The 11,973-nt window shown below is 41.4% G+C and overlaps 2 protein-coding genes across 2 annotated transcripts; both read left to right on the forward strand.

Moving 5' to 3' along the window:
* Positions 1-1,565: 1,565 nt before the first annotated feature.
* On the forward strand, positions 1,566-2,983 carry K441DRAFT_717469 (uncharacterized protein). Its single transcript, XM_067653994.1, has 3 exons — positions 1,566-2,618; positions 2,692-2,769; positions 2,821-2,983. The coding sequence occupies exons 1-2, from the start codon at positions 1,905-1,907 to the stop codon at positions 2,743-2,745; spliced, it is 768 nt and encodes a 255-aa protein (XP_067504888.1). The 5' UTR covers positions 1,566-1,904; the 3' UTR covers positions 2,746-2,769; positions 2,821-2,983.
* A 1,403-nt stretch (positions 2,984-4,386) lies between these two features.
* On the forward strand, positions 4,387-5,944 carry K441DRAFT_556773 (HET-domain-containing protein; the record flags this gene model as incomplete). The annotated part of the gene is made up of 2 exons (XM_067643345.1): positions 4,387-5,132; positions 5,194-5,944. Coding segments are annotated over 2 exons (1,497 nt in total), but the record flags the coding sequence as incomplete, so codon positions are not given.
* Between the last annotated feature and the right edge of the window lie 6,029 nt (positions 5,945-11,973).

Below are 11,973 nucleotides of genomic sequence, written 5' to 3' on the forward strand. Positions count from 1 at the left end.
TTGATATTATAATTGATTATCTGGTGGAGCATAATTATATAAAATCTTAATTTTCTAACGAGATTTTGCAAGGCTCTAGAGATCAAATTTGACTACCCCCCTAAACCACTACAATACCATCAGATTCCATCTAAACTAGGTTACACTGTAATTTATAAGTGTATTTAAAGGCCTTTCCACGTTGTGGATATAGTCTATAAGTAGTAGAAACCAATTGGGTGGGGGGTAGTCGATCGCGTTCCCCGACACCAAAATTTGCAAATCGCGTAAAGCCTCAAACCCACCAAGATCTGTCGAAAGCCGGGCTCTCCGACGTTTTGCCGGCCATAGACTGATTGCCTAATTAGGTTTAGTGCAGTTGCGATTTAGATTTCTCCTGCCTGCGCTAGCCTTGCCTGCGCTAGCCTTGCCCGCTCTGTTGTCCTCCTCTCCTTCGACTTCCGCAGCCTTTGTGGTGGGCTTGATTGATTGCTTTCCTCATTTGCTGTTGCCGATTGAGGTTGTGTGAGGCTTTGAGGTTGTGTAGAGCTTTAAGGTTGTGTAGAGCTTTGAGGCTTCGTCTCCTGCCGGGGGCGCTTTGGCTAAGAGGTTATCTGAGAACTAGCAAGTCTCCTATGGCTTATAGCTCTCAAAGGTGCTTCGCCAGAGTCTTCGGTTGGTTGATTTGTACAAGCTCTTCCTCTATGGCAGTAGGAAGAACACTCTGCATTTCCTTTTCGACAGCCACATCGGGGTTGGGCGCGGAGGCCGATATCGCTGTTGCTGTCAGATTTAACCCGGCAATTAAGTTAGATATATATTCATAACTTACAGAGAAGGCCTGCATATTGTTGAGGATCTAATTAAGTCGTAGAAAAGGTGGTGGCTGAGGAGCGATTAATGAGAATTTTTCAAAGTTCGTCGCAAAGTTCGAAGTTCAAGTTTGAAGCCCCTGAGCTAAGCCTAATTGGGCGATTACTAAGCAAAATCAACACCATAAGGGGCTCACGAGAGCTCTCTAAAAAATGCTTACAGTTAATTGCGAAATATTATTCGACTACCAAATATACACTTATTAAGTAGATCTTTTGGCGACGTCGTGTAGGCGTCGCAGGCGCAATTTAGGGTTACTGTGGGCCTTATGCGATAACTATTTACCAATAAAATCTAAAGGTGAAATAAAAATTAAGCATATGGCGCAACTATTTTGAATAGCTTCGCGATTGGCGGTGTAGATGCAGCGTTGGTGAGCCTCAACTGGGCTGTACCATCTTGTAATTGGCCTGATCTTTAAAAGATCTGTTCCGGAATGAAGCAATTAATCCGGAATGAAGCAGCTCAAAGCGATACACGATTTGTTCCTCTTTGAGGACGACCTGTTCCGGAATGAGGCAGAAATATTCCGGAATAAGGCGTGTACCGGTATTGGGCAGAACAAAGATTCATAAAGATCATCAGAAAGTTTTCGCTACAGTATGAACCACACGAAAAATTGACCAGTGACTAGAGCTAATCAGAAGCAGGATGATAGCGACCAAGCCTACGTCGCTATCAAGAAGCTGAACGATGATGCATCCGATCAAGGTTGGGAAGCTGAGGCAAAGGCCCTGGATGAAATCAGTGGACTCAACCACGATAACATAATCAGCCGAGTTGCCGCATTCACGAAGGGCAGAAACCGCTATTTCATGTTCGAATAGGCTGATGGAGGCAATCTTCGTGACTTCTGGCAAAATCTTCCTCTACCGAGTTTAAACGCTGAGCTAGTTAAGGAGGTCCTTGTGCAACTGCATGGCATCGCTAGCGCTCTTCATGTACTACACAACTATAATGGGAACGGGTCATACCGGCATGGCGGTTTAAAACCAGAAAATATTCTGAGGTTCAGTAACAAGACTGCGCTTGGCAAACTCAAGATCGCCGATATGGGATTAGCGAGGCACCACCGGTTAGCTACTGGGCTTAGACCCCATAGAACCGACACAAGATATGGAACCGCACGATACGAACCTCCTGAGGCTCTCTCAGCTTTGCCGAATGAGGCCAGATCCCGTCTATACGACATATGGTTAGTAGGGTGTATCATCCTTGAGTTTATTGTCTGGCTTCTCTACGGCCTCAAGGGGTTGAACAAATTCAGTGAAGACACCAAAGGGAGCTTCTCAGATGAGGTAGGCTTCTTCGTCATCGAAGTGGCGGGCCGCCGAAGGGCAGCTCAGCTCCATCCCGCTGTGGAAGCATGGATGGATTACATATCCAAGGACCAGGAATGCGCCAAAGCCACCGCAATTCGCGATCTCCTCGAAGTGGTTAAGATGAAGCTTCTTGTTGTTCGTCTTCCGGAGAGGCGGGAGAGCGACTCGGAGATAACAGGCCCGATTTCCTTAACTAGGACAACGTCTGAGATGCAACTTGGTCCCCAACGAGCGACCGCCGAGATACTTCGCGACTCGCTCAATAACTTCTGGGACACAGCGAAGGCCAACCCTAACTACTGGTTTACAGGCAAGGACCGTGACAAGACCCGAAGATCTTGGCCGGTTGTGCCAAATAGAGTTACCGACGATGACTTACTCTCCCCAGAATCGGCCCGTCAGCCAAGGGATGGAACATTGTTAGCACCATTGCAAAAGCAAAATGTATGTAAGGTTCTGTTGTGACTTTCACGTTTCTAAATCTACTCGGTAGCTGATGATCTCGTGCGTATATTAGACTGTACGTCCATCTTGTAGAGTTATATTCAGGTTTGAAAGATTACTAACCTAGAGATGTTTCTATCGGATGAAGGATGTAAGTGCAGGGATGTACTCCTACTGTCTGTAGCTAACCATCCCTTCTTAGTATGTAAGGAAACCGACAAATATTGTAGGCATAAATATTGGCTAATGGCGCTGAGGTACATTCATCTCTATAGGCTGTAAGTATGAAAGCTAGAAACATGAGGTAGTATATATATATCTGTCGCTAATATACAGAATTTAAAGCATGTAAGTGGAGACGTGGTAAAATAACGTGCTGTCCACTGCTGACTGAGGCTCTACTATTCATGAGGATAGCCGGTGCGTTTACTGCATTCCCTCCCCTCCTGGTGATGCGAGTGAACCAATTTGCTTACCATTCAACAGCCCGTATGTTATAGTTAACCCTTAGTCCATCACTCAAGTCTCTTACTAACGCTGTATAACAGCTTGATGATATTTGGAAGTTCTCAGTCGATAACAGATTTGCTGCAGAGGTCAGTGATGGAATTGGATTGGCGTCTATTTGGATTGGCGGTGGAGCTCCAGCTGGATCTGGATCTGGATCCTCTGATCTTGACGCCGGCGTGGCGTGGATTGAAGCTCATGGAGCTCCTGGCGCGCCACAGCTTATACCTTATCGGGAGGGAGGTTAGGCGCTATGCGGTCGGTGCNCGGTGAATAGCCAATCGGGGGAGTATTAAGTGATAACTGCGCGTCCCTTGCAATAGTGTCAGCCACTAAATTAAGGACGCCCGATTATCGCTGCCCCCTACCGCTACCACCGCAGCTTTGCTTACAATGTCGCCCTTAATCAGGCCGTTTCTCCCTCCACCAACCTCTACCACTACCTCTCCCTTGGTATCATTCGCTATGCTAAGGCATCGCGGAGCAAGAGGCTATTAGGGCAGAAGAGAATGCGGAGCAAGCAGCTGTCGCCGCATATAAAAAGCCGCTAGAAAAGACTCTCGCCGCTATCAAGGTCGACGACGACAGCGACGCATTAAGCGAGGTAATACCGCTCAAGGACAGCGACAATCCTAAAGAGGGGGACGAGGAGGACGAGTTAGAGGAGTAATATAGTCAATCTTATAATATTCGCCACCCACCACCTTTCTTAACCAACACTAAAATCGTGCCAAGACCTCTATACTGACAGCTGGATATCCAGCAGCGCTCCTGGAGCGCCGCCAAGGATTACATCAGCTGGCGTGGATTTGAAGGCTGCCGCCAATCCACGCCAATCCAATTCCATCACTGGCAGAGGTGCTTCAACGAATCGACAAATCTATCTCACCCCTACCACCTACCACCCCACATGAGCTATGCGATCGTTGCCAAGGTTTAAACTTTTGGGACTCGAACTTCTGTGTTGACTACCTTGTGGCAGAATTAAAGGAGAGGTCCAGTACGTGCTACTTCTGCAGAATTCTTTACCGAGCTTGCAGTCGAACAGGAAATACTAAGCGCACATCTATCCAATTTGACCGGGTCGGGTCTGTTCTAAGGATAGATCAAAGTAGCTCTCCTGTACTCTCGATCTGCGGAACGCCCGGTATGTCTGGTCTAAACAATGACCTTCGCACGGGTCCATCCCCGTTCTCCATAAAGTTAATGCTAACACACTGACTGTTTCCATGCATTAGGTTTGGTGGAAACTATTCCAGATATCCAACTCGGGTTTCCGAAACTCCCAGACTCTGGGAGCGAGGCGCACTTCGAAGTGGCCAGACAATGGCTTAGAGACTGCGACACAGATGAAAACCACTGGAAGTGTCGGCCGGCAGACCCGGCGTGCTTGCCCACCAGGCTCATCGATGTGGGGGACGAAAAGGATGCACCAACAGTCCGCCTCTACGAGACCAAACTAGATGAAAAAGGGCGGTATATCGCATTGTCTCATCCATGGGGAGACGAACCACATTTCTGCACAAATAGGCTGAACATAGAAGAACATAAGAAGAAAATATATATCGACGATCTTCCGAACACATTCAAAGATGCTGTCAAAACTACGAGAGAGCTCGGCTTTCAGTATTTATGGATTGACTCTATCTGCATTATCCAAGGCCCTGGCGGGGACTTCAGCGGAGAGTCAAAGCGCATGGAAGAGGTCTTCAGTTCGGCATATTGTGTTATCGCTGCAAGTCGCGCTACATGTCACCGAGACGGCTTTCTTATAGGTCGGCCACCGCGAGACTGGATTACTTTCCGTCGAGGGTCAGAGGCGCCATTCTTTATATGCCAAGCCATAGATAATTTTAATCTCCATGTACTAGAAGGAAGTTTGAATAAACGAGGATGGGTCCTTCAAGAACGGGCGCTGTCGCACAGGACAATCTACTTCACCGACGAACAAACGTATTGGGAATGTGGCGAGGGTGTTCGCTGTGAAACACTCACTAAGATGCACAAGTAAGTCTAGAATTGGAAAACCTGCAGCCATAACTGCGGCACGTTAATTGACACTTCTTAGTAATGTGGCAGCTTTTCTTGGAGACCCAACATTTCCCGACCTTGCGATCTCGAGAGGCTGGAAGATTCGTGTATACCAGTCTTTATACATGCAGTACTCAAGGCTCGCCTTCACGAAAGTGAAGGACAGGCCACTTGCCATTGCTGGACTGGAGAAGAGACTCATTGGTGCGTTCAAGACGAATGGTGGATATGGTGTCTTCGGGGGTGTCGGTCTGCTTCAGCGGAGTTTGCTGTGGCAACGCGGATCTGACAAGAGAACTCTCACCAGGATCGTGTTTCCACCTAATTTTGAAATTAGGGTACCGTCATGGTCTTGGATGGCGTATGAGGGAGGAATCGACTACTTGGACCTACCATTCCAGAAGGTAGAATGGGAGGAGAATGACATCACCTCACCGTGGACAACTAACTCCAGCGAGTACTGGCATACGGGTGACCGCAGCGGCAATATTAATCTACGGGGAGTTGCGCGAGACTTTAGTTTAGCTGCTGCCAATAATGTAGGCAGGGTCATATATGATAGACCTGAAGATACAGATGGCGAGACGATGAAGTGTATTGTCCTTGGGCGACACAATGAGGCAAATGTGGAAAAAAGCGAGGTTCCAATACTTGAGAAGATGCACTATGTTTTAATCGTGGGTCCAAAATTCTCGAGCGGAAAGACTTACGAAAGACTAGGGGTTGGTTTCATGCCGGGCAAGTATATTACATTGGATAAGAATGGACTGAATGTATTAATTTGTTAATGCAATATTATAAAAGTCTCGTTTAGCAAAATAGTAGTCCTCTCTAAGATAAAATTTCTAGTGTAGGCGCGGTTCGGTGAAGCTCCTAAATAGTGGCGTAGGCGCTGTGGATCCCCATAGAGCTGCATAGCTGTTATCCCTTATCCCGTCAGCGCCCATCTGTTATCGATAAAGATTTGCTATTATTGTTAATTGGGTATTTTGTGTTTACCCACCCTCTCCAATTAGCCTAATTTTTATCGATAAGAGAATGACCGGTTTTGACGGAGAGGGATAGAGTTAGGGCACCGGTTTTCTCACATGCCTTTTCGGTACATACACATGCCCCCAAATCAGGCTTAATGCTTGCCTAAATAGCCTATTTAGCATATTTGCAAGCTGACATTCCAATTTTTTTTTAGATTAAGTTATAAATATTACCTTTAAATTGCCTCTATATTTGCCTATTAGTTATATAATTAAGATCTTTTATGCTTAGAGCGTAAAGGCAGTATATAAACTACCTATAATATAATGTTGCCTAATAGTATTAAGCTTTAGTGTTAGCGACTCAGTCAATCGAGACATAAGCACGGCAAAAGGGTCTCGCAAGCCTATACGATTGGATTGTCTATAAACGAGAATCTAAAGCTAAAGAAAAGGAAAGAAAAGGATAAGTAGCAACGCGAGGAGTTATATACAATCCCCTAGTCACGTGAGAGTCACGTGAGCCCTGCGTCTACCATAACGTCTACCATAGCTGCCGCTTTCTGCTAGTGCCGTAATATTACTCCCCCCTCCGTAAAAGCCTGCCCTTAGGCTTTATATATCCGTATTATGCCCATAGGGCGTTCTTATCTTTATGTTCTTCTGGTAGCTTATTATCTTTATTATACTAGCATTCTATCTATTTGTCTAGGTACCCTAATGGTCCCGGTTCGTTAGGGTAACGGCTATAGAATTCTTAAAGCTTATAGGGACTGTCGATAAAGTTCTATATAGGGTACTATATAGGATCTAGGTTATAGCCTTTCCAACTAACGCAGTACTTTAGCGTTTTCCTTACTAGCTTATAGGCTAGTATCTCTTTAATTTCCTATTCATCGTCGCCATTAACTTAAATTAGTAGGGGGGGTTTGTTCTTTTATCTAGGTAATAGGTTGTTTATAGCCTTCCGTAGCTTATTTAGCGAGAAAGTAGGGTAAACCTTAATTAAATCTGGGAGTTCTACTTTATATAAGTTGCCTATTTTCTTAAGGACCTTATACAGTCCTACTATCTAATAATTAAGCTTATAACTAGGCCGTTCCGTCTTCTAGTTCTTTATTATAACATAAACCATATTACCTATGGTAAAGTCGGGCTCGCGCCTATACTTATTTGCCTGCTATTTTATTAATTTTTAGGCCTTTTCTAGATTTATACAGGCTACCGTCTAGGCTTCCTCTAAGCGCTTGGCGTACTACTAGGCTTCCTTATAAGACAGTTTCTTGCGTACGGTCTATGGTCCTTTTAGCCTATCCTAGTTAAAGCTTATTTAGGGTAAATACCCTATTTCTAGTTAGATAGGTATAAATCCTATAGAGTTATAGGGTAGAGTCGCCTGGGCGTAGTTTATTAGAGGTAATAGTTCGCCCTAGTTATCTTAGAAGTAGTTAATAAAGGGCCAGAGTCTTTAGTCTAAGTATTAATTTATAATCTCCGTCTAACCGTCTATCTAGGGGTAGTACGCCGTAAAAAGCTTTAGCCTAATTTCTAGGATTTAAGTAAACTTATTCTAGAAAGCCAATATAAACTACGGTCCGTGGTCCAATATAATAGTATCTAGTAGTCTGTAAATTTGGTAGATATAGTAGATATATAGTTAGGCCGCCTCTTTAATATTAATATTCTTATAACAGGGGATTAAAAAGGGGCGTTTGCTAAAACGGTTAACTAAGATTATAACTATATTATACCCGTTACGGTCCACTAGTAGTTTATAAAAGTCTATAAAGATATACTGCTAGGGGCGCTCTGGTATTAGGAGTGGCTTTAATAGTTTTAAGGTCTTATCTCGTGGAATTATAGACCTATAGCAGTTGTTATAGTTCCGTATATAATAGTTAATATCTATAACTATTCCGGGCTAGTAGTAACGGTTACTAATAATTTTATAGGTCTTATTTTTTCTAGGGTAGGCCGTAGAGACCTAGGTATGTGCTTTGGTGATAAGACGGGTTTATAAATTCTATTTTTTTACTACTACTAGCCGTTCCCAGTGCTTAAGCAGTCTATTTTTAAGGGACTATAGGCTAGTAACATTCTTTGCCTTTTCGCGGTACTCCTATAGAGAAGGGTCTATACGGTTTACTTATAGTAGTTTATTAATAAGGTCGGATTCTATAGGGTTAATAGGACATATCTCGGCGCTTAAAGATTTAGTATTTAGTTCTTCCCGTATCTAAGGGTTAAGGTACTCTAGTTATAGTAGCGTTTAGGTCTATAATAAGATCTTTACAGCTATCTAGTTATTTAGGTCCTATTTACGTCTTATAAGAGCGTCCGCATAGTTAGTGGCGCCTAGCCTATATATAATTAGGAAGTTAAACTAGGATAGAATATCCGCCTAGCGTGCCTACTAGGCCATAAGGGCTTTTATTATTATAAAATATTTTAAGGCCTTATAATCTAAAACTACTTAAATAGGTTTAGGGGTTCCTTTTAGCTATGCTTGCTAGTACTAAAAGCTAGAAATAATAGCTAACATTTCTTTATCGTGGATTGGGTATTTTAGCTTAGTATCTACTATAGTCTTTAAGTAGTAAGTAATAGGGTGCTATTCCCCGTCTGTTTACTTTTAGGAATAAATACTAGCAATAATACTATCTAAGGCATCCGTTTCTAGCATTAAGGGCCGTTTTAGGTTAAAGTAGGCGAGTAAAGGAGCGGAGACTAGCCGTTTTTTAAGTTTATTAAAAGCCTGCCTATATACGGTGTTAAAGTAAAAGGGCCGGTCCTTTATAGTAAGGCGGCTAAGGGGCTAAGTAATTCTGCTATAGTTCTTAATAAAGCGTCAGTAGAAGTTATAGAAGCCTAAGAATAACTATATCCCTTTTACGGTCCGTAGTGGTTCCTATTAATTAATTACGGCCGTCTTTTTCAGGTCTGCCTTAATTCCGTCTATACTAATAATAAACCCTAGGTACTTTATACACTTTACGCTAAATTTTAACCTTTTAATATTAGCCTAGAGACTAGCCTTATAGAGCCGTTATAGGACCTTATAGATATACTCCTCGTATTCTAGCTCGTTTTTAGAGTAAATTATAATATTATCTAGGTAAGCCGTATAGAAGTCGTTAAGGTAGTTAAAGAGAACATCGTTTATATATTGTTGGTATATTACTAGTCCATTAGTTAGTCTAAAAGGAAGTACTTTATACTTATATAATCCGTATTAAGTCTAAAAGGTAATAAAATCTATAAATCTGGGGTTTATTTTAATTTAGTAGAAAGCCTAATAGATATTAAGCTTTGTAAATATCTTAGCTTTATTTATTCGGGCTAGTGTCTTATTAAGTAGGGACAGCGGATAACGGTCTTTATGGGTTATATTATTAAGCTTATAGTAGTTAATACAGAAATAAAGTTCTTTATTTAGCTTTTTAGTAAAGAGAATAGGGGAGGTAAAGGGGGCCTAGCTAGGCTTAATAAACCCCTTTACTAGGTTATTAATAAGGTACTACTTAGTGGCCTATAATTCAGCAATAGGCTGTTTATAGAGGGGGGTATAGCTAAGGATATTTTCCTTATCTAGCTTAATCTCAATCTTATAGTTATATAGTTAATAGGGTAAAAGCATATCGGATACTGCCTTAGAGAATACGTTTTTAAACTTTTGGTACTAATGTTCTACCAGCTCCTCGTCTATAAGCTTACTTTCCCGTCCACTAAGCTCGCCTTCCTTTTCCTTAATTATTTAATTAATTTTGTATAAGCTGGTAGTAAAGGTAACGGTATTAGGTTAGACTAAGTTCTGGTAGAATCCTACGGCGCTAATATAGCAGATATTAACCGGTAGGAGGTCCGCTAGTTTCTTTATAGACTTTTATTGGGCCGTATTTTACGGTATAAGGTTTATAATCTTCCTTAGCTTACGTTCTATTTTCCATAAGTTATCCTTTTAGTCTATTAGTTTAGTATAGCGTCCGGTATTCCTAGCCTTCCTTTATAGCTGCGTAGGGCCTAAGTCCTCTATTAGAAACTTAGGTAGGTTACTACTAACTTTTTAGGTCTCTAGTATGGGTAGCGTAATATAAGTCTAGGGGTGGTGTAGTATGCGGATCCGTTACGGGTTAAGCTGTATATCCTTCTTAAAGGCCTAGTCTCTACGTATAGTATTGGCCTAGTAAATAGTATTAATCTAGGGTTATATAAGGTTCTCTATTGTAATACTAATTTCTTTTATAAAAGAAGGGGTTAGGGGTAGGGTTTTGGGCTAAATAAGCCGTCTGCTTTATACGTTAAGCTATAAGCCTAAATAGGCTAGCCATTTTTTTTTTAAGATTATATTATAGCTTCCTAGGTCCGTAATAAGGAAGGGGATATTATACTGCCTTCGTCCGTTAATATAAAGGTAAATCCGCAATATAGTTATAATAGGTAGTCCTACCTATCCGTTATACCTATAAATAGGAATTAGCTTAAGCAGTTCTTCCAAAGGCGCATTAAAAAAGTTAGCTAGTTTTGTAGCGTACTTTATATTAATTAAGGTAAAGGCATTTACTCCTAAGTTAGTTAAAGTAGAGGTTAAAACTTAATATCTATTACGGAATAAAGTATAAGGGATAGTGTAGCTTCTTCTATTAATTAGCCGACCTAGATTAATATATAACATATTAATTCCTTTTAATCCTAAAAAGGAGTCTTCCCCTAAGGTTTCTCTTTTTTTAACTCTATACTATTTTTCTAAATTAATAGGACCTTGTTTGTCTTTGCCTTTATTAGGCAGTTCCTTATAGGGTAGCTAAGTTAATTATATAAGAAGTAAGCTCCTTAATTACTAAGGGCCTATATATAGGGGTCGCTGTATATAGGCCGGGTGTATACTAGACCTATAGTAGGGGTAGCTACGTGGCTAGCTACTAGGTTAACTATAGGCTAAGCGGCCGGTATTATAGGGGTTGCTAATTGTGCCGGGGCACTACGGGCTGTTCTCGCAGTACTTATAGCCTGGTTTATAAGGTTTTTAAGTTTTAGCTAATTAGCGCGTGCCTTAATTTAATAGAGGCCTTAGTTAATAGCTAGGCAATAATCCATAAGTTCCTTTAACGTCTATACTATAGTATAAGCTAGTAATACGGCCCGCTATAGGTCTAGGGTAAGCTTATTAAAGAGGTCTAGTAATAGGTCTTTTTAGGGGGTCTAGGCCTATTTGGCTAGGTATAGAAAGCGGGTCTAAAAGGCTAAAAAGGTCTCCGTTGTTTTTATATTTAGGCTTTTATAGCTAAAGTAGGCGTTTTATACTTTAAAAGGGTCTTTATAAATAGAAGATAAGTATTTAATTATTTCTTCTTTAGAGATAAAAGGGTTTATTAAGTCTTTAGTATATTATAGGCGTAAATACGTTTAGGCGTCTCCCCCAGTATAGCTAAAGATATAGGCTATCTTAGCTCGGGGGGTAGGAAAGTAGTTAGTATTAACTTCGAGCTTATCCCGTAATTAAAGCTTCTAGTTATTAAATATTGGGTTTATTCTATCTATAACCTTTACTAATCGCTATAGTACTATATAGGCCTTAGTAGATCTACTAAGGTGCCAAAATAGGGCCTAAAGGACTATAGTAAGTCTTTAGTTGTCTAATAATAACTTATTATTAGATATAGGGGTATCTCTAGCTTTAAATAGCTTTTATAGTTATTTAATTTTAGTATTAGCTGCCACAAGTTCCGCCTAGAGGGTTAAAACATTAATTATTTCTTTGTTTAAAGTATTTAAGGGTTCTATAGCTACTTTGCCTACTACTATATTTTATAGTATAGTGGTAGGGGTATTAGGTAATTCTGGGT

Source organism: Cenococcum geophilum, assembly GCF_001692895.1.
Source record: "Cenococcum geophilum 1.58 unplaced genomic scaffold K441scaffold_17, whole genome shotgun sequence".
NCBI classification, from domain to species: Eukaryota; Fungi; Ascomycota; class Dothideomycetes; order Gloniales; family Gloniaceae; genus Cenococcum; species Cenococcum geophilum.